Source organism: Vipera ursinii (assembly GCF_947247035.1).
Source record: "Vipera ursinii genome assembly, chromosome: 2".
Lineage (NCBI taxonomy): Eukaryota > Metazoa > Chordata > Lepidosauria > Squamata > Viperidae > Vipera > Vipera ursinii.
The window spans coordinates 97,133,542-97,159,727 of record NC_139513.1 but is presented as its reverse complement, the minus strand read 5'-3'; the positions used below and the strand labels follow the sequence as shown (position 1 = coordinate 97,159,727).

The window sequence follows — 26,186 nt, the reverse complement described above, 5'->3', positions numbered from 1 at the left end:
TTTATGGTCCAACTTTCACTGCCATACATTGCAACTGGGAAGACCATAGCCCTGACTATACGCACTTTTGTTGACAGGGTGATGTCTCTGCTTTTTAGCGTGCTGTCTAGATTTGTCATGGCTTTCCTCCCAAGGAGCAAGCGTCTTTTAATTTCTTGGCTACAGTCCCCATCTGCAGTGATCTTGGAGCCAAGGAAAATAAAATCTGTTACTACCTCCATTTCTTCCCCATCTAATTGCCAGGAATTGAGAGGGCCGGATGCCATGATCTTGGTTTTCTTAATGTTAAGTTTCAACCAAACTTTTGCACTCTCCTTCTTCACCTGCAACAAGAGGCTCTTTAGTTCTTCTTCACTTTCTGCCATTAGAGTGGTATCATCTGCATATCTTAGGTTGTTGATATTTCTTCCAGCAATCTTAATTACAACTTTTGATTCATCTAGCCCTGCCTTTCTCATGATGTGCTCTGCATATAAATTAAATAGGCAGGGCGACAGTATACAGCCTTGCTGGACTCCTTTCCCAATTTTGAACCAATCAGTGGTTCCATGTCCAGTTCTCACTTTTACTTCTTGACCCGCATATAGGTTTCTCAAGAGACAAATAAGATGGTCTGGTACGCCCATCTCTTTAAGAACATGCCACAGTTTGTTGTGATCCACACAATCAAAGTCTTTAGCATAGTCAATGAAGCAGAAGTAAATGTTTTTCTGGAACTCCCTAGCTTTCCCGTGATCCAGCGTATGTTGGCAATTTGATCTCTAGTTCCTCTGCCTCTTCGAAATCCTGCCTGTACTTCTGGTAGTTCTCGATCCAGATACTGCTGGAGTCTAGCTTGTAGGATTTTAAGCATAATCTTACTAGCATGAGAAATGAGTGCAATGGTGCGATAGTTTGAACATTCTTTGGCACTGCCTTTCTTTGGAATTGGAATGTAAACTGATCTTTTCCGATCCTGTGGCCACTGTTGAGTTTTCCAAATTTGCTGGCAAATTGAGTGTAGCATTTTTACTGCATCATCTTTTAAGTTTTTGAATAGCTCAGCTGGAATACTGTCACCTCCACTAGCTTTGTTGTTGCTCAGCTTTTCATTTTTTTTTTTTTTTTATTGAAAAGTTTTATAAAATACAATTTTCCTTTAAAAAAACCCACCTTCCCCCTCCCTCCTCCCCTCCCTACCTCCCCCCTATCTCCCCCCCTCCCCCTCCCCCTCCTCCCTCCCCTACCTCCCCCCCTCCACTTCCCCTCCTCCCCCCTCCCCCCCCCCCCGACTTCCCAGAGCAAAATACAAGGTATATATCTAAAAGGCAATCATAAACAATCATATACTAACAATTATAAACTCTAAAATCCATCACTCTCTAGCTTGTATATAGTAAACCAATCCTTAATAATACTAAATATATATAAAAAACTAAAATAAAAGAAAACTAGCATCATTCCCATCTATATTCTTCCACAATTCACTATTACCTTAACATATTCTCATTTGCACATTAATAAATAGTTCTTACACAAATTAACCCACATTAACCCACAAAACTTTCTTCCTCTTCCTCTGTAGTAAGTTGTCCATTAATTCCAAATTAAAAAAAAAAATCTATTACCATACATAGCATCCCAAAACTTTTTTTTTTTTTTTAAAAAAAAAAACACAACTACCACTTAACTATAAATATTTTGTGGAAGTTCCATAGATTTCTACTGATCTTATTTTTTTTCCTTTTTTGAGCGTTTTAAGGCAGCACGCGTCACCCTCTGTTCTCTAAGATCATCCAAAAGAGTTGCAGCTTGAACTCCTCCTGTACCCTTCTCGTCTATCTGTGCATCTTCATCCTCTTGATGTTCTCCTTCTCCAGATCCCTCTGCAGCTTCCAGAAGTGTTGATGGGGTTACTTTCAAGACATTATTATAAAAATCATGCGCTTGCTTCACATTACTCAAACAGTACCTTTTGCCATCATACATGAAGCTCAACCCAGCTGGGATCTCCCATCTGAACCTTATATCTCTTTGCTTGAGCTCTTGCACAAGAAATATAAAATCCTTCCTTCTCTTTAAAATCTTTGGAGGAATTTCTTTTAGAACCAAAACTTGTTGACCAGCAATCACAACTTTGGTATCGTAGGCAGCTTGTATAACTTCATCTCTAATTTCCCTTTTTACAAAATAAACCACCACATCTCTAGGCAACTTTCTCTGTTTAGCAATCCACGAATTCACACGAAACACTTTGTCCATACCTTGTTTTAATTCAGATGCTGGATGGTTCAATACTCCCTCAAAAGCCTCAGAAACCAGCTGCTTTAAATCTTCCTTAATATTCTCTTTTAGGCCTCTAATTCTCACAGCAAACTGCATCTGGTAAAATTGAGCCAAGCTCTGTTCACTGTCGATTTTGTCTTTTAAATCTTCAATTTCCAATACTTTTGCTTCTAATAAAGCATTCTTTTGAATCAAATCTTGCACTTGATCATCCAGCACCTCCACACATTTAGCAACTTTTTGCACTGAGGACAAAATGTCTACCTTCATTTCTCTAAGTTTCTGTTCCATCCTTTCTTCCATTCTCTGCTCCAATTTCTCCAATTTCTCCTCCATCTGTAGAAATTTAACACCCATTGACTCCAAAATTAACTGGGTATGTTTTTCAAGATCCTTCGATGTCAATACATCAGGAGAATGCAACGCCTGCAGCAATGATTGTTGTTGCACCGGAGAATTTCCAGCACTCCGAAAAGTTCTAGGGGGAGGTTTAGCCGCCATCTTTTACTTACAATTGTGACGCACTTTCACTTTAAGTTTTAAGCAAAGTCCATCAAGCTTGAGAGTAAAATAAAATCTTCTTCATCTCTTCATCTTTCCCTCTTGTACTGCTCTGCCTGCTCTTTCCCTTTCATAATCTCTCCTTCAAGCAGGGATGGTCGCAGACGCCTGGCTCTGCTCCATGAAGTCCGGAGCAGAGACGCTAGCCAGCTGGGAGCAGCCCAGGCTACGGGGGAGTTCAATCCTTCAGCCGCCCAAGCTCCAAGCTCAGGCGGCCCCGGAGAACTCAACCCCCACCTGGGGGCTCACCTCCTCCTCTTCTCCCGAGGAGGGGGCTTCAGATTCGCCCGAACAGCTGATCGGCGCTGTTTCGGGCGAAAAAACACCAGCTGAGCCGCGGGCAGCCCGGGAAGGCTCCCTCCGTCGCCGCGGAGCCACCGGAAGTCGTTGCTCAGCTTTTCTAAGGCCCACTTCACTTCACATTCTAGGATGTCTGGCTCGAGGTCATTGACTACCTCACTGTGATTATCAGGGACGTTAAGATCGTTCTCATATAGTTCTTCTGTGTAATTTTGCCACCTCTTCTTAATCTCTTCTGCCTCTGTTAGGTCCCTGCCATTTTTGTCCTTTATCATGCCCATTTTTGCATGAAACGTTCCCTTCATCTCTCCAATTTTCTTGAAAAGATCTCTGGTCCTCCCTATTCTATTGTTTTCTTCTATTTCTTTGCACTGTTCATTTAAGAAGGCATTCTTATCTCTTCTAGCTATTCTCTGGAATTCTGCATTCAATTCGGTGTATCTTTCTTTTTCTCCCTTGCCTTTCGCTTCCCTCCTTTCCTCAGCTATTTGCAAAGCTTCCTCAGACAGCCATTTTGCTTTCTTACATTTCTTTTTTCTTTGGGATGGCTTTAGTTGCTACCTCTTGTACAGTGTTGCAAACCTCTGTCCATAGTTCTTCAGGCACTCTGTCTATCAGATCTAATTCCTTAAATCTATTCGTCACCTCTACTGTATATTCAACAGGGATATGATTTAATTCATACCTGAGTAGCCTAGTGCTTTTCCCTACTTTCTTCAGTTTAAGCCTAAGCTCCTGGTCTTGTTTTTACTGACTGTATAGAGCTTCTCCATCTTTGGCTGCAGAGCATATAGTCAATCTGATTTCTGTGTTGACCGTCTGGTGATGTCCAAGTGTAAAGCCGTCTCTTGGGTTGTTGGAAAAGAGTGTTTGCTCTGACCATCGTATTCTCTTGACAAAATTCTATCAGCCTGTGCCCTGCTTCATTTTGTGCTCCAAGGCCAAACTTGCCTTGGAGCACAAAATGAAGCAGGGCACAGGCTGATAGAATTTTGTCAAGAGAATACGATGGTCAGAGCAAACACTCTTTTCCAACAACCCAAGAGACTGCTGTACTCATGGACATCACCAGACGGTCAACACAGAAATCAGATTGACTATATTCTCTGCAGCCAAAGAATATAGTCAATCTGATTTCTGTGTTGACCGTCTGGTGATGTCCATGAGTACTTGCCTGTTATTCCGGTTATCTTTTGGAATTATCTTTTGGCTTCCTACTTTAGCATTCCAATCCCCCATGATGATAAGGACATCATTTTTGGGTGTTAGTTCTATAAGGTGCTGTAGGGATTCATAGAACCGGTCAACTTCATCCTCTTCAGCACTGGTGGTTGGGGCATAGACTTGGGACTACTGTGATATTGAATGGTTTGCATTGGATTCGAACTGAGATCATTCTGTCATTTTGAGGATTATATCCCAGTATTGCTTTTCCTACTCTTTTATTGACTATGAAGGCTACTCCATTTCTTCTGAGGGATTCTTGCCCGCAGTAGTATACCTGATGGTCATCTGAATTAAATTCACCCATTCCTGTCCATTTTAGTTCATTGATACCTAAGATGTCGATCTTCAGCCTTGTCATCTCTTGTTTGACCATGTCCAGCTTTCCTTGATTCATGGATCTTACATTCCAGGTTCCTATGGAGAAAAAATATTTACAGCATTGGACTTTCCTTTCACCACCAGATACATCCACAGCTGAGCATCCTTTCGGCTTTGGCCCAGTCGCTTCATTCTTTCTGGCGCTACTAGTACTAGCCCTCTGCTCTTCCCCAGTAGCATATTGGACACCTTCCGACCTGAGGGGCTCATCTTCCAGCGTCATATCGTTTTGCCTTTTGGTACTGTCCATAGGGTTTTCATGGCAAAGATACTGGAGTGGGTTGCCATTTCCTTCTCCAGTGGATCACGTTTTGTCAGAACTCTCTGCTAAGACCTTTTCGTCTTGGGTGGCCCTGCACGGCATAGCTCATAGCTTCATTGAATTATGCAAGCCCCTTCGCCACGAGAAGGCAGTAATCCATGAAGGGGTTGTAACTGTTACTTTCTGCTTATGAAAAATCTTCTACTTAATAAATCACGGGTGTCGGCTTCCGGTGGCTCCGCGGCGACGGAGGGAGCCTTCCCGGGCTGCCCGCGGCTCAGCTGGTGTTTTTTCGCCCGAAACAGCGCCGATCAGCTGTTCGGGCGAATCTGAAGCCCCCTCCTCGGGAGAAGAGGAGGGGGTGAGCCCCCAGGTGGGGGTTGAGTTCGCCGGGGCCGCCTGAGCTTGGAGCTTGGGCGGCCGAAGGATTGAACTCCCCCGTAGCCTGGGCTGCTCCCAGCTGACCAGCGTCTCTGCTCCGGACTTTATGGAGCAGAGCCAGGCGTCTGCGACCATCCCTGCTTGAAGGAGAGACTATGAAAGGGAAAGAGCAGGCAGAGCAGTACAAGAGGGAAAGATGAAGAGATGAAGAAGATTTTATTTTACTCTCAAGCTTGATGGACTTTGCTTAAAACTTAAAGTGAAAGTGCGTCACAATTGTAAGTAAAAGATGGCGGCGAAACCTCCCCCTAGAACTTTTCGGAGTGCTGGAAATTCTCCGGTGCAACAACAATCATTGCTGCAGGCGTTGCATTCTCCTGATGTATTGACATCGAAGGATCTTGAAAAACATACCCAGTTAATTTTGGAGTCAATGGGTGTTAAATTTCTACAGATGGAGGAGAAATTGGAGAAATTGGAGCAGAGAATGGAAGAAAGGATGGAACAGAAACTTAGAGAAATGAAGGTAGACATTTTGTCCTCAGTGCAAAAAGTTGCTAAATGTGTGGAGGTGCTGGATGATCAAGTGCAAGACTTGATTCAAAGAATGCTTTATTAGAAGCAAAAGTATTGGAAATTGAAGATTTAAAAGACAAAATTGACAGTGAACAGAGCTTGGCCCAATTTTACCAGATGCAGTTTGCTGTGAGAATTAGAGGCCTAAAAGAGAATATTAAGGAAGATTTAAAGCAGCTGGTTTCTGAGGCTTTTGAGGGAGTATTGAACCATCCAGCATCTGAATTAAAACAAGGTATGGACAAAGTGTTCCGTGTGAATTCGTGGATTGCTAAACAGAGAAAGTTGCCTAGAGATGTGGTGGTTTATTTTGTAAAAAGGGAAATTAGAGATGAAGTTATACAAGCTGCCTACGATACCAAAGTTGTGATTGCTGGTCAACAAGTTTTGGTTTTAAAAGAAATTCCTCCAAAGATTTTAAAGAGAAGGAAGGATTTTATATTTCTTGTGCAAGAGCTCAAGCAAAGAGATATAAGGTTCAGATGGGAGATCCCAGTTGGGTTGAGCTTCATGTATGTTGGCAAAAGATACTGTTTGAGTAATGTGAAGCAAGCGCATGATTTTTATAATAATGTCTTGGAAGTAACCCCATCAACACTTCTGGAAGCTGCAGAGGGATCTGGAGAAGGAGAACATCAAGAGGATGAAGATGCACAGATAGACGAGAAGGGTACAGGAGGAGTTCAAGCTGCAACTCTTTTGGATGATCTTAGAGAACAGAGGGTGACGCGTGCTGCCTTAAAACGCTCAAAAAAGAAAAAAAAATAAGACCAGTAGAAATCTATGGAACTTCCACAAAATATTTATAGTTAAGTGGTAGTTGTGTTTTTTTTAAAAAAAAAAAAGTTTTGGGATGCTATGTATGGTAATAGATTTTTTTTTTTTTAATTTGGAATTAATGGACAACTTACTACAGAGGAAGAGGAAGAAAGTTTTGTGGGTTAATGTGGGTTAATTTGTGTAAGAACTATTTATTAATGTGCAAATGAGAATATGTTAAGGTAATAGTGAATTGTGGAAGAACATAGATGGGAATGATGCTAGTTTTTTTTATTTTAGTTTTTTATATATATTTAGTATTATTAAGGATTGGTTTACTATATACAAGCTAGAGAGTGATGGATTTTAGAGTTTATAATTGTTAGTATATGATTGTTTATGATTGCCTTTTAGATATATACCTTGTATTTTGCTCTGGGAAGTCGGGGGGGGGAGGGGGGAGGAGGGGAAGTGGAGGGGGGGAGGTAGGGGAGGGAGGAGGGGGAGGGGGAGGGGGGGAGATAGGGGGGAGGTAGGGAGGGGAGGAGGGAGGGGGAAGGGGGGTTTTTTTTTAAAGGAAAATTGTATTTTATAAAACTTTTCAATAAAAAAAAAAATAAATCACGGGTGTCAAACTCGCCACATCATGGCATGTTGTGACGTATCGTGACTTTTTTTGCATTGCCGGAGCTGGGGTGGGGACAGCCTCCATATGATGCAACCGGCCCATGGGCCAGCAGTTTGACACCCCTGTAATAAACTATCAGGAGCCAGATGCCAAGACAATCTGAAGAGCTTGCTGCCCAGTTCCCACACAGTGGTAAATTTATGCCATCAGTTTTGTCAGAAATCTTAATATATAATATGCTAACAAGTGAGCTTCATAAAAATCCATTATGTATCTTACTCCCGTAGACAAAACTGAATCCAATATATTCTCTTTATAAACATATATGGGCATTACATACACATGTAGTTTCAAATACCATTCCTTTTTTTTTTCAGGTCCTTGATCTCTGAACTCAATTCTACAGTTATTTATGAGGCAGTACAAACAAATGCAAGGTCCTTCACTCAGAAGACAGAAATTAAATGTGCAGAAAACAAGAGAGAGTAAACTGTCTTGGTGTACTCAACAAATAAAGAAATAAACATATTAAAAAGCAACTTGAATATTTAAGCAATGATCACATGTAATGAGGCAGCTGATAAGACAAAACACAATTTTAGCTGCATCATCATTTCCAAATTACACTACATTCTGCCTTTACAAATTTCCATTTGAATACTGTGTCCAGCTTCTGGGCATTATGTTTTCAGACAGATTCAGTGCAATTGAAGAGATGCCAGAAGCAGCAATGGGTATGTTCAGGGATCTAAAAACTAAAACCTATGAAGAAAAATGGAAGGATCTGGGAATTGAATCTTCTAAAAAGACAAGGGAAGGGATATAATAAGCACTTTTCTAGCATCTGAAAGAGTGTCACAGACAGTAGGTCAAGACCTGTTTTCTTATCATTTCAGAGCGTACAATACAGAACGGTGTGTTTAAAGTTAGAGGAAGATAGATTCTGATTGCAAATGTTTGACTCCAAGTGAGATGATAAATTTCCTTTCACTGGTTATATTCAAACTGGACAGCTATCTGTCTGTGTAATAATACAGACTAAACCCCAGACAACAGATTCGATAGCCTTAATGTCCCCTTTCAAAGCAATGATTTTATGAATTTCCACCATTTATTAGTTGAGTTGAAGTTTTATCTAGCCAACTGGAGACAACACAAAACAATAACACGTTAAAAGTTTGCTGCACCCATTGCTGATCCATATTGTTCCTCTCTTGCTCTATTTCAAGTAATAGCAGGGTATATAAATGTTTTGAATAAATAAATGAATAAATGTAACTAGTTAATGAGGAAAACATTGAGGGGACAATGTTGCCTGAAATCTGACCTAATTCTCTCTGGGATTCTCTAGATTTGTCAGCATCTTCTAATATTCACAAGTCATGTTTTTCAGTATTATTATAACTTGGAACAGTTGTTTGGTTGTTAAGAACTATCCAGGCAGAAATAGAGACAGCCTGACCCACAAATGTGCAATGATCGAAATACAATAAATCAATAGTTGAAACTGATTTGATGCTGGTCTCATTTGAGGATGATGATGGGAGGAGAAATAACAAAGAAACTAGCAAAGAAGTAGGAAACTCCTAATGTGACTTTCTTATTATTTTCCAGATACTGCACTGAATTAAAATGGGGCTGCTACAGCTAAAGATGCTATAATGACTTTCTCAGATGGCATTTCAAAGCACTATTAATATAAAATTATGCTAATATGTCCCCTCTTTGTCTTCAGATAAAATAGCAAGAAAGAAACTACTTTTTCCCCCTGCTTTGCTGGGGAGAATATGGTTGCAAAAATATAGTGGGTGGGATAATGGGTCTAAAACAGACATGTCAAACACAAGGCCCGGGGGCCAGATGCGGCCCGTGAAGTGGTTTCATGTGGCTCGCGAAGCCATCCTGGAAACAGTAAGGGAATGGCCGCCGCTGTCTTGGCCCTGGCCCAGGCTGGCCAGGAGCCAGTGTACAATTTCGTGGTGGTCATCTATGCTGAAATACATTCAGTCTTAGCTCCACAAGGCCATCTGGAAACAGCGAGGGACCGGCCCGTGCCATGTTGGCACTGCCCCCTCGGCGCATGCTGGGGAGGTATCACCCTTTGTGAGGAATGAAGAAATGCACCATCGCCTGGAGGTGGCCAGCACATGGCCCTGCCTACGTTGGGCAGGCTAGGGGTTGGACAGCATTGTGCTTCTCTTCAGATTCATGCCACCCGGCTCAGCCTCTCGGCACTGTGAATAGAGCACCCTGCTACCTGCCAAAACCGGGCAGGCTAGAGGATGGGCAGCATTGCGCAGGTAACATCGACTCTCACGCTGCTCATGGCATCCCCTCCCATAGAGCCCACCAAGCCGGATATGTGAAGTAGGCGAGGGCCATGTGCTGGCCACTTCCAGGCAATGGTGCATTTCTTCATTCCTCACGAAGGATGACACTTCCCCAGCTGTGTTTCTTGCCTGTTTTTCTCCCTCCCCCATCTCAAATATTTTCCCACCACTCTGTTCTTTGGAAAGAAGGAAGGAAGGAGAAGGAAGGTCTGAGGGAAGTCCTACCTTAGTCCTGCCCAGCTGCCCTTTCACCATCCCCTTGCCCCCTCCTCCTGGCCTATCCTGGGGGGGGGTCTCCCTATTGCTAAGGAAGCTTTGGATACAAAGCCAGGTCTCCTCACATGGAGAGGGAATGGGCCTCCCTCTTGATTTTGCCCTCGTACCCATCATGAGCAACCTGGCTAAGGAGAGCAAGCACAGCAGCAGTAGCCTTGAGGAGGAGGTAAATGCAGGTGGGCACCCCCTTGGGGAAGTGGGACTGGGTTTATGCCGTGGGTGCTTGAGGGCTGGGCTAGGCATTTGACCTCCACGCCACCGTCCACCCCCCCCCAGTAGCCTGAGAGGAACAGTGAGGCTCCTCCGGTGGACCATGCCTTGGCACTTCCCTGGTCCCATCTCCTTCTGCCAGAGACCCTCATATCTGTCCCACTCCTGCCCAGGCCCCCATAGGCACCCTTGACACAAATGATGTAGAGCTGGCCATGCCCACCCAGTAGGTCATACACACTCCAACCATGCCCACCCAGTAGGCCATGCCCACCCTGGCCACACCCACCCAGCCCCCCAAGGGCAACCACAATGCTGATGTGGCCCTCAATGAAATTGAGTTTGACACCCCTGGTCTAAAAGAAACTCAAGAAACATGGTGTAACAAAGAAGACACACAGCTGAGGACACACAAGAGACTAGCTGATCAAAAAGGTGGCTTGCCTACACTTCCAGACTTGGCTTGGAGTTAAGCGGAAGGAAGGAAGGAAGGAAGGAAGGAAGGAAGGAAGGAAGGAAGGAAGGAAGGAAGGAAGGAAGGAAGGAAGGAAGGAAGACTTCTGTTTACACTCAGAATACAGTCCCTGACTTTGTATCCAAGATCACAGGTACAAAATCATTACAGATTTTAGACATCTTGAACATATGACAGGAGAATCCAGCTTAAAGAGGAAAACAATGTATTTTTAAGCCAGTGCCCTTGATGATGATTTAAGACTGTTCACTCATGGCTAGGAACAAATTAAAATCATGCAACAAAATGAGGAAGACAGTGTCTGATTTTGCATGGAGCCATTGCTACATAATGAGTTTGTGCCAGCACAAAGTCAGCTCTGGAGTTGCCTAATCAGATGGTGTTGGCTAGTTTGAAGAGTTTAATTAACTTTTTTCTGGCTATGTGCCAGTCATCTAAAACTGGAAACGCATAAGATTATTTTGCAAAGGCTAGTGATACTTGAGGACGATTTGCTGATTGAAAGAATGTCTTGACTTGCCCTGTCAACCAACTGCTGGACCACAGAATCGTAATTCTTTTCTCCTTCCCACCCCAAAGAAGCTTTGCTTTCCATTCCTTGAGTCTTCTTATCCCTCTTTGGCCACCTGCAATCACACTGAAAACTACTGAAATACTGGGATTCAGAACCACTAGGGAGCCATGGTGGTACAGTGGTTAGAATGCAGTATTTCAGGCTGACTTTGCCCACTGCCAGAAGTTTGATTTTGACCAGCTCAAGGTTGACTCAGCCTTGTACCCTTCTAAGGTCGGTAAAGTGAAGATCCAGACTTTGGAGGGCAATATGCTGACTCTGTAAACTGTTTAGAAAGGGCTGTAAAGCACTATGAAGCAATATATAAGTCTAACTGCTATTACTGGTATTGCTACTGCTTTTTTAAAATTCAACAAAACAATATCAGTGTTCCTGAGGCATGTCAGCCTTCCACGGTACATGAAACCTGAAAGCCAAAGACACCAAAACTAATACTACTTTTACTGTAAGAATATAACAGAATCTTGCAGTTATAGTTCTGCTCCAGACTCAAATTTCTTTTACATGATCACCATCTTAGTCGCAGACCTTCATTTTGTTTCTCAAAAGTGATTCCTTTTATCCATTACGGTTCATCTCAACACATACAGGGCTATATCAAGAATAAAGACAAGGAAGTGGGGTACGTAGGTGTCTTAGAATCCCTTTGCCCTGCATCTTTAACAAAACAGATTCTACCTGTAGTAGAGAAGCAGCAGAAAAGATAGAGAGAAATCATAGCCATACTTGGAAATGCGACAAAGAAAGTTGTGCAAAGCCAGGAGGTTTTGGAGGTAAGGTCTATTTCTACAATAGGAAAAAGACAGCTATGTTACTATCTTCCTTCCTTTCTTTACCTGCTATGTAACCTCTTCCTTCCTTTCTCTACCTGACTTGAATAGTGGGACTTGGTGCCTGAACACTCTTACCCTTGGGAGAAGTCATCTGGCAGTTTGCCTTGAGATCCAGAAAGCTCTGCCTGTGGCCTGGACAAGATACCTAGGGAGGTCAGAGATCTAGAATGTTTTATTTTTAGGAAATGAAGCTCAGGACATTCTTGATATCTCAGAATGTACCCCAGCTCAGATAGCACGGTGTTCACCGAATGCCAATTTTTGCAGTCTCCTCTTGGTTGCACTTTATTCTTGGCATCCTAAATGTCAATTTTTGTACTCTCTTCTCCTCCAAAGCAGAGCTTGGCTCACACTGGCTCCTAGATTTTCATCCTTCAGAGACATGATGATAGAGGGAGATATTCAGAGCTGGCTTCAGAATAGTTTGGACTAACTGCAGGGTGGAAAAGATGCCATGTAAAGATGCCCCAAGTGGAGTAAAAGATGAAAATTTCGTGAATATTTATAGGCTATCTTTTCATATATATATTTTTTGTATTTTGGGCTGACATGCATCTGTCCATCTAAAGTCAGGGATTTAAACCTATAAATATCCCTGCTGACTTCAGACACCCATTTTATCTAAATATATATATGCAGCCCTTTTAAATCAAGGTTTCCAAGGAAGCAACAAATGAGAACGACAGGCCTCACCATAACTGCTGTTTTGAGTAGGTAAACAGTCTCGTTCTGTTTTTAAACAGGTATCTTCATCACCTCCAATAAAAAATACTTGGGGAAAAAGCAGCAGGGCAAATGATTGTTAATAGGAAACGATATACGAAGCTCAGGCTTGAACTATGGAATCCTTGGTGCTCTCCACAAATAATTCCGTTTTTATGCCTAAAAGGAGGGGTCAGTATAGATCAGGGGTCTTCAAACTTGGCCCTTTTATGACTTGTGGACTTCAACTCCCAGAATTCCTCAGCCAGCGAATTCTGGGAGTTGAAGTCCACCAGTCATAAAAGGGCCAAGTTTGAAGACCCCTGGTATAGATGGAAATCTTGCATATTTGATATTGGCTGCAATATTTGATATTGGCTGCAATTAACTCCGGGCAGGACGGAGGAGAGGGAAGAAGGATGCGGCCACAACAGGAGCCACCCTAGCAGGTAGCAAGCGTTTCCCCGCCCAGCAGTGTTGGTGGTCAAAAGGTAAGGCTTAGCAACGCGCCCTGCTGCTCTCGCGGGGGTGGCCTTTCGCTTTCAAGGGGAGAAGCGGAGAAGGGCCCGGCTTGGAAAGCTGACGTGAGGCAGCAGACCCCCCCCCCGAGAAGGCGCCCCGCGTCTGGCGAGAGGGGCAGCCTTGCGCGCAGCCTCCGCCGCCGCCGGCTCTCTCTTTCTCTCGGAAAGAGAAAAGGACGCCCTCCCGCCAGGCGGGGGTCTGCGTAACGGCGGCCGGGGAGCCCGGAAAGGCCCTGGCGCTGCCCTGGAGAGCGCGGCTGCCGGGCCCCGGGCTCCCCTCAGGCGCGGAGGAGGGCCTGATTGGCTCGGCGCAGAGGCTGCCGCGCTCGCAAACCGCGCTCCCGGCCCGGGGGGGGGGGAGGGGGGGGAGGAGGAGGAGGAGGAGGGCGGGCGAGTGAAGCGCGGGAGGCGGGCGCTGAGGCGGGGCCGGGCCGAGCGCAACGAGGAGGGGGCGGCGGCTCCGCAGCCAGCGCGCCTGCCCGACCGGCGGCAACGACGACAACGACGGAGAAGCTCGGGCGGCGAGCAGGCGGAGGAGGAGGTGGGAGGGGGGGGTCTCCGGGCCGGGACGGCCGGGCCCCATGGGCGGGTGTGTGGGCTCTCACCACGACTCTTCGGGCAGCCTGAATGAGAACTCGGACGGCACCGGAGGTGAGAGCGGCGGAGGGGCTGGGCTGTGGCTTGGCCGAGGCGGGGAAGAGAGGCGAGCAGAAGCAGCTGCTTCTCACAATGAGGAGGGAAGCCGGGAGGGGCCCTCGGCGGCCGCCGCCTCGCCTTTCTCTTTCGGCGGTCTCCGTTCTTGGGAGACTTGGCCGTCTGTCCTGCCTTCCTCCGCCCGAAGAGAGCGCCCCGCTTCCTGGAAGCTTATCCTCCTCCTCCTCCTCCTCCCAACTTTCCTCAACTAAAAAAGGCTTAGCTGGCACTCTCCAAGAGGGAGCGGGACCTCCAGGGACCCGGGGCAGGGCTAGGGCCAAGGCCCCCTGACCTGAAAGAGAAGGTGAGATTGAGGGAGGGGGAAGTAGCCCCGTGCCTCCCGTCTCATCCGCTCCAAGGATGGGGAGAGAATGGCTTTTTCGTCTGCTCAAGGTGGCCTGCCTCTCCCTTAGCCTTAGCCTCTCTTTCTTTAAGGGGGAAAAAAAAGGACACTGATAACAATCGCGAATCCCTTTTCTTCACGAGAACTTTAACCGTAGGAGCTCTGCTTTTTTTTTTTTTTTAAGAAAAACGATGCATATTGCTGATCCCTTGGATTGCAGACCTTCTGACCTGATGACAGGTAGAAATATGAGATGGACGTTCACTTAAGAAAGAGTCATCAGTTTTCACCCTATATAGTTCAATGGCCTCTCCTTTAATATAGCGACATTGTGGGTAACAAGTCTGTTGTAACTGTGGCTTTTCTTAAAACAGCCCTGCCCTCTGAAACCAAAATACCCTGAAGCATACAAAACATCTAAATGTGCCAGAGAATGGAACTCTTTAAGGGGAATATTTCTTTCCCTTAAAGCAGACTGCACTTAAAAGTTGCTGGGTTCTACAGCTAATATCTTGCCTGTTTGTAATTCTGCATACAATGGTATGATAATCAAAGGAGGAGGATAGTTTCCCCCCCCCTTTTAAGATTGTCTCCTCCTCTGCTACCTGGAGAGCATTTACCACCCATTTATGCCCCCTGTTGTTGCCGTAAAACAGTGGATGCTGTTCTTAGTGATATGGCACATAGCTATAGAACATCTATTACTAGGAATCTAAGGGCCTTTTTAAGTTATCATAACCAGGGACAATGAAATATCACCAGGCTTAACTAGTCTGAAATCTAATAAAGTGAAAGTTGCCATTCAGATGGGCCTAGATAATTCACATGTCTTGAGTAATGTCATCCATTGTTAAGAAACTGTCATGCTGGTTACGTATTATGAGGCAATTGAAGGTCATAGAAGAAATAGTTTTAGATGTGATTTTTTTTGTTTTTATCTTGTAGCAGCCTAATCAATGGTTAAGGATTCTTTTTAGTAGAGGGTATCATTATATTAAAAACTATATCATTTTGTACAATGGAAGCATATAAATATTGATCACAGTGGAATTATGGATCCTTTTTATCCTGGATTTACCTGTCAGGATCTTATGCCTATATTCTACTTCTGTTAGGCATGATTTTGTATTTTGAAATAAATAGCATGTAATATAGCACTTGGATTTTATTGGATTACGCAATCTGTGCAATTCTGTGCAAGATTAAAGGTAAAAATAATCACTGATGTGAGATCTGATATTTAGTTGATAATGTGATTCTCAGACTTAAATCCCAATTTGTTGAATATTGGTGCACAGTAATGTATTTTAGAGGATTTTTTTTCCTTATTACTATTTAAATACCATAATTTAGGTAGATACTTGCATATCACAGTGGAACAAACCCGGGTGTACATTATTCTAATTTTAAAAGATGAAATAACTGTAATGTAGTGTAATGTACTGGCAAAAATGTCACATTCTCCAAATTTAGTCTAAATTCTCTGCTTTTCAGTAGTAATATGAATTTGTGATGAATGCATAATCTGACTAACCATTTCAAGAGAAGTAGCACTGTGTTGAAGTTAGAAATGCATTGCCATTACAGCACAAGTTCAAGAACAGATCTATTGAGTTTGAGATTATGATTACTATCCTACTAGGTCACTTCTGTCTCTAATTTCACTTGCAGCGCTAGATCACAGAATATCAATTTACAAGTTCTTGCAAATTTTTACAAGCAGGTCTTGCACTTTAGAGTTTTATCAGACATTTCCAAAGCATAGCTTTTGTTTTTTTTAGGGCTCTGAATTATAAGAAGTTATTAGTATTCATTAACTGATGGAGATCTCAGTCTCAATTTTTCTCTTGAGACTCTAGTCAAATCTACTAAATACAACAAATGTTGGAAGTATTATAGTTAGCTACGTATCATAATGTATATATGTTAAGTATGTGGGTAAGAATTTGACATACAGATGCCAAGCTATGTCTTTCTCATTGGGTTGTCATTTTGCCCTTTATGCAGTTTTTTCATTGAGAGTTGTTTGGCAGTTTACTTGACAAAAGACATGAGAGTTGGTGCATCTCTGTGTTGTAAACTGTTTTTCAATTGCAGTGGGATTTAAAGACCAATGATGCCATAATGTGTCATAATGTGTATCAGCTGAAACCTACTATATAATTGTTGCATATTACATTTAAGCCAGACATAAATCAACAGGTATAAATTGATAGCATGGCCAAAAGAAATTCTTGTCATGTTATTTATGTACCGTAACTAAGATTTGAAGTGTGTTCAGACAGCCAGAGTACTGTTGAATGAATTTCATGTGGTTTTCTCCAATCTGCTATTACAGTGATAAAGGCCAGCATGACTTATATTACCTTTCTGTTCTGAACAGATTCGATGGTTTTGTGGTTGTTCAGTTTTTCTATTGCAATGTTTGTTGATAAAAAACTTTTTTAAAGCCTCTGTTAAAACTATGATCTCCTTTGGCAATTATTAATATCACTAAAACCTTCTCTTAACTGTATAGAATGGAAAAAGAAAGGTATTTATTAGTTTACAGAGATTTTTAAAAAATCACATTATACATTAAAAATAATAAATGCAATAAAGAATTAACATATTAGAGTGTTAGTGATAGTAAACACTAAACATTGACTTTTTATAGACTAACTTATGTAGCCCAGATCCAAACCTGAATATAAATTAAAACCAGTATCTTCACAGCAGTAACAACTGAACACAATTTAATAACTTTCAAAGAAATTTAGATACTCCAATCTGTTAGTAGAAGCTCCATTTCATGCCAATCTACACACAAGGATAAGAAATATAATTCAGACCACCATATATCACACAGAGGGCAACACAGTAATATGTGATGTACAAAACTCTCTTATTGTTTTAATAATAATATAATGTTACTGAACTTTCCCTCCAATATCCTTGAGGATAAATCTTGCTAGCATAAATGCGCTTCTGTACAAGACAGAGAGAATGTTAGAAAAATACAAATAGTGAAAGGTCTGATATAGAAGCCCTTGTAACAATTGTTTGAAACTTTGAATATGTTCTTTAAATCCAAATCATGACTCTGTTTGACCTTTAAGATATATTTCTCTGGCCAAGCATTATCAGGAATCGGTGTGAAAGGCTGTAGTAGGATAAATCAAAGATTGCATTATTTTTCCCAGAGGAGATTAATTTATCAGTAAGGATTGCAAGGGCTTGACCCCAGAAAAAGTTGTTCTAACTTGTATTTCAAGTGTCCAGTTCTCATATGGGTCTCCTCCTAAACACAATCAATTTCCAGCCATATGAGATAATTTGGCACAGATTGAGACAAGCGAAGCATAGTTCTTAAACATTTTGATTTACATCTTTACAGGCAAAGGGTTGTGTGCCATACAGCAGAAGGTTTAGTACCTTGGCTCTAAATAATTTAACTGCTGCAGGGACAAAGTTATTATCATTACAGCTAGTGTATCTAATTGTAGTGTTGGTGGCCTTTTCAGCATGTATTATAATTTCTCAAGTTTACTATTTCCAAGCAATGAAAGACTGAAAGTAGGTTCCTAATATTTGAAAACATTATTTGGCTTAGTTTGGATACCATTGATTTTCCAATTATAGTCTCAGTTAACATGTCTGAAGGTAAATAAGACCACTGCCGTTTTACAGTAATTTGTAGTTATTTGTTGTAGTAGACTGTTAATGCTATAAATATAGATATAAATAAATGAATGAATGAAGAAGACAGCCAACCACTTTCTATATGAGTTATTATAAAGTAATCCTTTGACCTTTTGCTGGCTTTCTGACATGTGCCTTGCCTATTCGTGATTCAAAGTACTCCAACAATTCTGCTTCATTCTTCTTTTACTCTTAAAGTATCCTTAGATGACCAGTGTTTAGTAGCAAGAAATAGAAGCACATAACTGAACAAGATGGATAGGATGTTAAAATAACAACTATATGAGTTAAATGTCTAGTACTGTGTTTCTCTCATCTTAAAAATACTCTTAAGCCAAGTGTAGCCCTTGGACTATAACTAGCCAGAGGAAAATCCATGAGTTGGATTCAAAAGTTAGATGTCAGAATAGGAACATTTTATATTGCTAATTGTGCTAAAAATTCTGGATGTCTTGGAAGAGTTTTATTAGTGTTAACCAGAACTTTCCTTTCCTTTCTCCTCTTTCTTTATGTAACTCCAGTTCTTAATATTGTGGTGTTAATATATTTTTCATAAAAATCAAGAAATATAACATTGAAATTATGATTACACTTTGGAGACCTATTCTGCCAAATTGACTGTACAGCTCATTCCTTCCTACAAGTTCACATTTAGAGGTATTGTTTTTAGTGAAGAAAAAAGTGGCCCTGTTGCCAGTGTGTTTAGTCTTGTTGCAAGGAAAGATGCTATATAAATAAAGTTATACGTGTGTGGTTTAATAGTTGCTATATAAATAAAGTTATACGTGTGTGGTTTAATACATTGCATTTCTATAATACCATTTGCATGATTTCCAGGGTAAGATTAGAATTGATATAAACTCTTGGCAGTTGCAGAATGATAACATGACCTCTAAGCAGTAAAAGGCATATGTCATAAAATCCCAGAAAAATTTCAAAACGTATTTTCAAGCTTTCTCATACATATCTAAATGTTATCAAGGAAACTATCTCAAAAGTCTTCTGTGCTTCAGTTTTTGTCTTAAAACTGAAATTGCCCACAATGGAAAACTAGTTATTTCCAAGTAATCTTGTTATGATTTCCGAGGTCACCTAAAATCTGTTCGTCAGGGATAGGCATCTGTTCTTAATTCAGAATGGGTGGCCCACAGAACTCATTGGGATTTGGATAATTATTACCACAAGTGGAAGAATGCAACACAGTATACAGTGTGATGGGCATGATTGTGAAATGTTTTTTTCACAGTATTTCTTGTGCTTTCCAATTGCCTAAGGAAAAGACAAAAATCCCAAAGTACAGTTGCAGGGTTCAAAGCATCTGTGGATTTTTTGGCTGTTATAAAAAACTAAAACTGGATTTTAATGCAGTAACTAACATAAGCTCTGGGTTTAGTAGTAGGAAAATCTGCTACCAAAGTTGTGCATTATTTATTGTAAAGGAAAGTTTGAGCAGTTTAACATTACATCCTAGTGTTACTTTAATTGCTAGTACCATTCTACTTTGCCTGATAAATATGTATTCTATTCTGGAGGTTCTAGTCTGTATTCTTTCTATATATATATGGACAATTTACAGAAACTGAACAAGTCTTAAGTGATGATAAAGTAATTATTTCTCTGTGATCTCCATATTCCATCCCAAGTAAGCTTCCAACAGCTATTCTCTTATTCCAGACAGAAAATAGACAAGTTTTGAAACTAGTGGAGAATCCCCATGCTGAAAATATTCATTCATTAAACATATATAATTTAAAAAGTTCTTTCAAAGATGTAATTTAACCAGCGTTCTTATGTTTATGAACTGAATTTTTAAAAGGGGTGATAAATTGTTTTCATTAAGTGTGTATTCTCCTTAAGGTCTCAAAGAAAGTATTCTACCTATAGGAATTCAGAGTTATATTCTAGTTTTATTGATTAATGAGAACTACTAAAAGGTGAGTATACGTATTATTGTAATAGGTTTTTAAGCTGTGTGATAGAAAGGCAAGATGTCCATCATCTAAGTAAAATGTATTAGAGACAAACCATAAGGATAATAACATGTATACTTACTCAGATGTAAATTCCACTGTGTACAATAGCATATTTCCCTAAGAGGATATTACAGCATTAAAATTATAGCCTGAGCCTTGCTGTGAAATAACTGCAGTTCTTTTAAAATAATCTAAAAGTATCACTGATTCCAGCAGTAGAGAATAGTAGCAAATCTCATAGGTCAATATTTAACACTTCAAGCATTGTTTATATGCAGTGAAGAAATATTATGTGTTCAAGAAGCAGGAATATACACATTAAAACTGTGGATTAATAGTTCGGAAATATTTCCTAAGAAATAAATGTTGCTTCGGTTGGTTGCAACTTAACTTTAAATAAGATTTTATTTCTTATTTCAGCTTCTGTTCAGGTAAAAAAAACTTCGAAAGAGGTGTGTGTGTGTGTGTGTGTGTGTGAATAATTAATAACAGCAACAACAACTCCAGCAAAGCTACAAAAAACTGCGCTACTCGGAACATGTTACATTTTAAGGAGATACCTGGTTGATATCTAGGATGCTGGCAGCAGCCCGTGTCAACCATTAGTGCCAGTCAATTTGAGTGTTCAGTTGACTGAGTTTCATGTTTTATGAATAAAAGCTTTATAATAAAAATAATAGAGTTGGAAGGGGCCTTAGAGGTCTTCTAGTCCAACCCGCTGCTCAGGCAGAATCCCTATACTATTGCAGACAAATGGTTGTCCAGTCTCTTCTTAAAAACTTTGAGTGTTGGAGGATTCACAACTTCTGGAGGCAGGTTGTTCCACTGATTAATTGTTCTAATTGTCAGGAAATTTCTCCTTAGTTCTAGGTTGCTTCCCTCTTTGATTGTAGCCATTAAAGTAGCCATTAAAAAAATCTAAATGAGTTAATTTTACAGAAATAGGTTTATTCTCATTGGAACACAATACAAGAATTAACACTACCATTACAACTACTAATAGACAGCTGCTCCACAATATTTTGGTACATACTTTAGAAATAATGTTAGCTAGAAACACTTCTGTCAAAAGATTCAGGAGGTGAATGAGAAATACCTTAAAATTTGAAAATATGTAAAGGCCAAAAAAACCTAATCAAATTTAGCAAAGGAAAAGAATAAAAACTTGATACATAATTTTAGCTTTCAATTATCATAAAATCATAGAGTTAGAGGGGACTTTAGAAGTCTTCTTATCCAATCCCATGATCAGTGCAGGATCAACTTGAGGAATATTTTTCAGTCTTGGCTCAGCCCCATAATTAGGGAAATCTGGCAGTTGATGTCTACACATCTTAACATTGCCAAGGTTGAGAAACACTGTGGTAAATCATATTTTGACAATGACCATCCATACTCTGAAGACTTTCAGCAAAGGAAAACTTAGCACCTTTCTGTGACAGTGGTTCTGCTAACTGACAGCTCAGTCGGGAAGTTCTTCCTGATGTCAAACTTCAATCTATTTCCTTGTAGTTTTAATTTTGGATCCTGGTCTTGCCCTTTATGGTAGTGTTTCTCAATCTTGGCAACTTTATGATGTCTGGACTTCTCCCAGAATTCCCCAGCCAGTATGCTGGATTCTGGGAGTTGAAGTCCACACTTCACAAAGCTGCCAAGATTCAGAAAAAACTGCTTTAGGACAGCATACGCGATAGGTCTACTTCAATGTGACAACTCTCCTGATATTTAAAGATGGTAATCATATCACTTTTATGTAGGCTGAATATATGGCGACTGAACTCACTTCCCAGGCTTTGTTTCTGGACCCCTTACTCTCCTCTGTATCTGCATCATTTTGTCACTGTTCTTTTGAAATTAGGGACCAGGAACTGTATATCTTATTTCAGATGGGATTTGACCACAACAGTGTGAAATGGAACAATTACATTCCATAGTCTGAACTGTAGGCTCCTAGTAATATATCCCAAAATAGCTTTGCCTTTTAAGCAGCTGCATTACATTGATGATACATCTTTAACTTCTGGTCAATAAGATCTTTTTCAGATGTTCTATTACCAAGCGAGGTCTCCCCATCCTATACTTGTATCTTTAATTTTTCCTACCGTAATATAGAACTTGCATTTATCCCTACAATGCTTGGAAATAAGGACAATTAACCAGTGAAACAGCTTGCCTCCAGAAATCGTGGGTGCGCCATCACTGGAGATTTTTAAGAAGAGGCTAGACAATCACTTATCTGAAATGGTATAGGTTCTCCTGCTTGAGCAGGGGGCTGGACTAGAAGACCTCCAAGGTGCCTTCCAGCTCTGCTTTGCTCTGTTCTATTCTATTCTATTCTATTCTATTAAATTTGACTTTATTCATTTCAGCTACTCAAGCCCATCTACATATTTTTAAAATGTTATGTCTTCTGTAAAATATTACCACCCCACCCCCAGATTTTATAACAGCTGTAAACTTCATAAGTGTTATCTCACTTCCATCATCCAAATCATTGATAAATATTTAACAGCATGAGACCTAGGATAGTACTTTGTCACATTCCACTTGATATCTTTCTTTAAGTTGAAGTGGAGCCAGGAATAAACCCTCTGAGTATGGCCATTCAGCCAGGTGTGAGCCCATCAAAAAGTAGTATCATCTAGCCCATATTTTACAATTTTATTAAAGAGAATATGGAGACATATTCTCTGGATCTGTCGGCCAGAAATGATTGGTACTACGGCGGTTTGGGACAGCACCACAGAACAGTGTGAGCTGCCAACACTCATCCCTAACTTCTGCCCACTTAGCAGTTCAAAAGCATACCATCTGCGCATAGATAAATCAGTACGGCTATTTCAGTGGTGGGATCTCCCTGAATCTGCCTGGACATGATCGGCAGAAGACCAGTGGAGGAAAGCCCTGGATGGTCTGACTTCCTTATGAGCATTGCTGGCCAGCTGGTGCAGAACTGGTTTACCCCCCCAGTGGAGCATCAGTAAAAGGAAAGGGACTAGCTATTGTCTGTTGCCAGAATTTCTACCGTATGTAAACATTGTAGACTCCCTGGCCCTATATGTCATACACTGAGTAAATAAATTAAATAAAGAGTGTATCAGAGACTTGTTGAAGGGTATTCTGAAATTCAGGTACAATATGTCTACAATGGGGTCCCCCAAAATATCGAGTAACAATACTCAAGGGTGGATGGGACAATTCAAGGAGCCATTATGGTTTGTCACACAGCCAGTTTGTTTAAACTGGATTTGACATTTTTGTCCATCTGTTGTCCTTTAGACGCTGAGCTTGTCGATCAGAAGGTCGGCAGTTTGGTGGGTCGAATCCCGAGTGCCGCATAACAGAGTGAGAGCCTGTTACTAATCCCAGCTTCTGCCAACCTAGCAGTTCGAAAGCACGTAAAAATGCAAGTAGAAAAATAGGGACCACTATGGTGAGAAGGTAACAGCGTTCCGTGCGCCTTTGGCGTCTAGTCATGCCGGCCACATGACCACAGAGACGTCCTCGGACAAGCGCTGGCTCTTTGGCTTTGAAAGGGAGATGAGCACCGGCCCCTAGAGTCGGAAACGACTAGCACGCATGTGCGGGGGAACCTTTACCTTTACCTTCTTTACACTTTATTAGCATCTTTAAATTTCATTCTGCATTTCAGCCTGTTAAGCATTTGCTCATATAAAGTTCCTTTTCCCAGGGAGAGGAGATGAAAAGGTTTAACAAAAATGGAACAGCGTGCTAGTCAGAAACGACTAGCACGCATGTGCAGGGGAACCTTTACCTTTACTGCCCTTCCCCAAAGACTTGTGAAAGGCAGATGTTGCTTGATAATATTAATTATATATTAAACATTAGTAATAATATTAAAGGTATTGTCCAGAATGTAAGCTGCTCCAACAGTGGCAAATTTGTCCAGTCCAAAGTCCACTACAATATCTTGGCTATATATTTGGACAGCGTTGAGCAGCGATTCCATTGCAGATGTTGTTTTTCCATACACTTTAGGTTGTCCATGTAGAGGAAGTGAGATAGCAGATGTTTTTGTTGTTTGATAGCCCTGGCCTAACCTATTCAGTAAAGTTGACAGAGGAATCAATGCAATGACAAACAGTAGTGGTGATAGTGAGTGTCCTTGAAAGAGTCCTCTCTTGATGTTAACTTCTCTCAGTCTTATCACCATTGACCAGCAACTATGTCTTCCATTGTGCCATTGATCTGTGCATAAAGTTTCTGATGTTTCTACTGACTCCTGTTATCTCTTGGCACTTTATTATCCAGTCATATGGTGCAGAGTCAAATGACTTGTAATCAAAGCAAGCCACATTCAAATTGGTCTCCTTTCTCTTATAGTTTTCAAAATCATCTTGTCAATTAGGAGCTGGTCATTTGTTCCTTTGCTGTTTGGGTAGTTTTCTTTCTGCAGCAATGGAAGAAGCTTATTAGGATTGGTTGCACAATCAGCCTTATAGTACTTGTAGCACTGTAGGTTAATGTAAAAAAGTAAAGGTAAAGGTTACCCCACACATGCATGCTAGTCGTTTCCAACTCTAGGGGGCGGTGCTCATCTCCGTTTCAAAGCCGAAGAGCCAGCGCTTCTCCGAGGACATCTCCATGGTCATGTCGCCGGCATGACTAGACGCGAAAGGCGCATGGAACGCTGTTACCTTCCCACCGTAGTGGTCCCTATTTTTCTACTTGCATTTTTATGTGCTTTCGAACTGCTAGGTTGGCAGAAACTGAGACGAGTAACAGGCGCTCACTCAGCTACGCGGCACTCGGGATTCAACCCGCCAAACTGCTGACCTTCTGCTCGACAAGCTCAGCGTCCTAACCCACTGAGCCACCGTGTCCCTGTAGGTTAATGTAGTATTTATTTTAAAAATTCAAATAATATATAGAGGTTGATGAACAATCTGAAATTTCATGATCAATGAACTGAAGAATTTAGGGACCCTTTATCTACAGCATTCCCCAATCCATTAACCCAATAATTCTATCAGAAGAGGAAATAAGTTTAGTCAGGCATGAATTTGAGGGACAAACTCCTGATTCTAGATAACTGTAGCCAGCCCATCCAAGTGCTCACAGACATGATTGTGGCAGTGTTGAAAATTGGACACAATATTATATTCTTGATAACTCAAGTTCAAGGACCTGCCTGATATAAATGTCAAGCCAACAGGTCTATAATTTCCTGGATTGTCCTCCTTACCCTTTGTCTAGGTGAGGACATTTCTCTCCACCAGTCTTCTGTGACCGTGCTAATCCTCTTCAAAGACTACCAACAGTAGTTTTGTGATTACTTCTACTGGTTCTTTCTGTATCATCTGTAATCTGGCCTTGAAGTTATTTAAGTTAGCTAAGTTCTCTCCTACTTTCTCCTTGTCTATCCTAAGCTACAGTTCCTGTCTTTACCTAGTGGCATTATAGGGACCAGTTAGGTTTCCATTTCTCTTTTGAGAAAAAATAGGAGTTAATTAGTTCAGCCTTTTCACCATTTCATTTGCCACTTTTTTTTTTTTTGCTTACGATGGAGTTGTTCCCTCTTTAGCTAATTTTTGTTTCTAATGAACCAAATAATTCTTTTGGGTTTTTTTTTTGGCATCGTTCATGAATCACGGCTCATTCTGAGCATTAGTCTTTCTAATTTCTAATTTGTATGAGCCATGGTAGCACAGTGGTTAGAATGCAGTACTGCAGGCTACTTCTGCTGCCTGCCGGCTGCCTGCAGTTCAGCAGTTCAATTCTCACCAGCTGAAGGTTGACTCAGTCTTCCATCCTTCCGAGATCAGTAAAATGAGGACCCAGATTGTTGGCGGCAATATGCTGACTCTGTAAACTGCTTAGACTGTAAAGCACTGTGAAGCGGTATATACGTCTAAGTGCTATTGCTATTGCTAATTCCTTTCTGGAAATAACATTGTGTTTTTATTTATGTATGCTCCTATGCTTCCATTTTCCATATGTATTTCTTTTCAACTTTTTGGAGAACTTTGCATATATCTATGTTGGCACATTTCTCTCATTTTTCCCTTATGAGAATTGTTAGTGATTGCTCCTTTGTTATCTCATTTCACAGAATTCCCATTCTTTCTGGACATTTTTCTCTTTCAAGATAACTGAATCCTATTTACCTTCCCTTAGATCAGGTATGTCAAACTCGCTATGTTATGTGACATCGTGTGATGTATCATGACTTTTTCCCCATTGCTGGCAATGGGATAGGCATGGTTTCGGCGTGACG

The 26,186-nt window shown here is 41.2% G+C and overlaps 1 protein-coding gene across 1 annotated transcript in view; it reads left to right on the top strand.

Moving 5' to 3' along the window:
- Positions 1 to 13,825: 13,825 nt before the first annotated feature.
- The window catches only part of UBTD2 (ubiquitin domain containing 2), a 73,312-nt gene continuing 60,951 nt past the window's right edge, over positions 13,826 to 26,186 (top strand). The window contains exon 1 of the mRNA XM_083352977.1: positions 13,826 to 13,909. Within this exon, the coding sequence (XP_083209103.1) occupies positions 13,840 to 13,909 (70 nt within the window). The 5' untranslated portion in view covers positions 13,826 to 13,839. The remainder of the gene's footprint in view (positions 13,910 to 26,186) is intronic.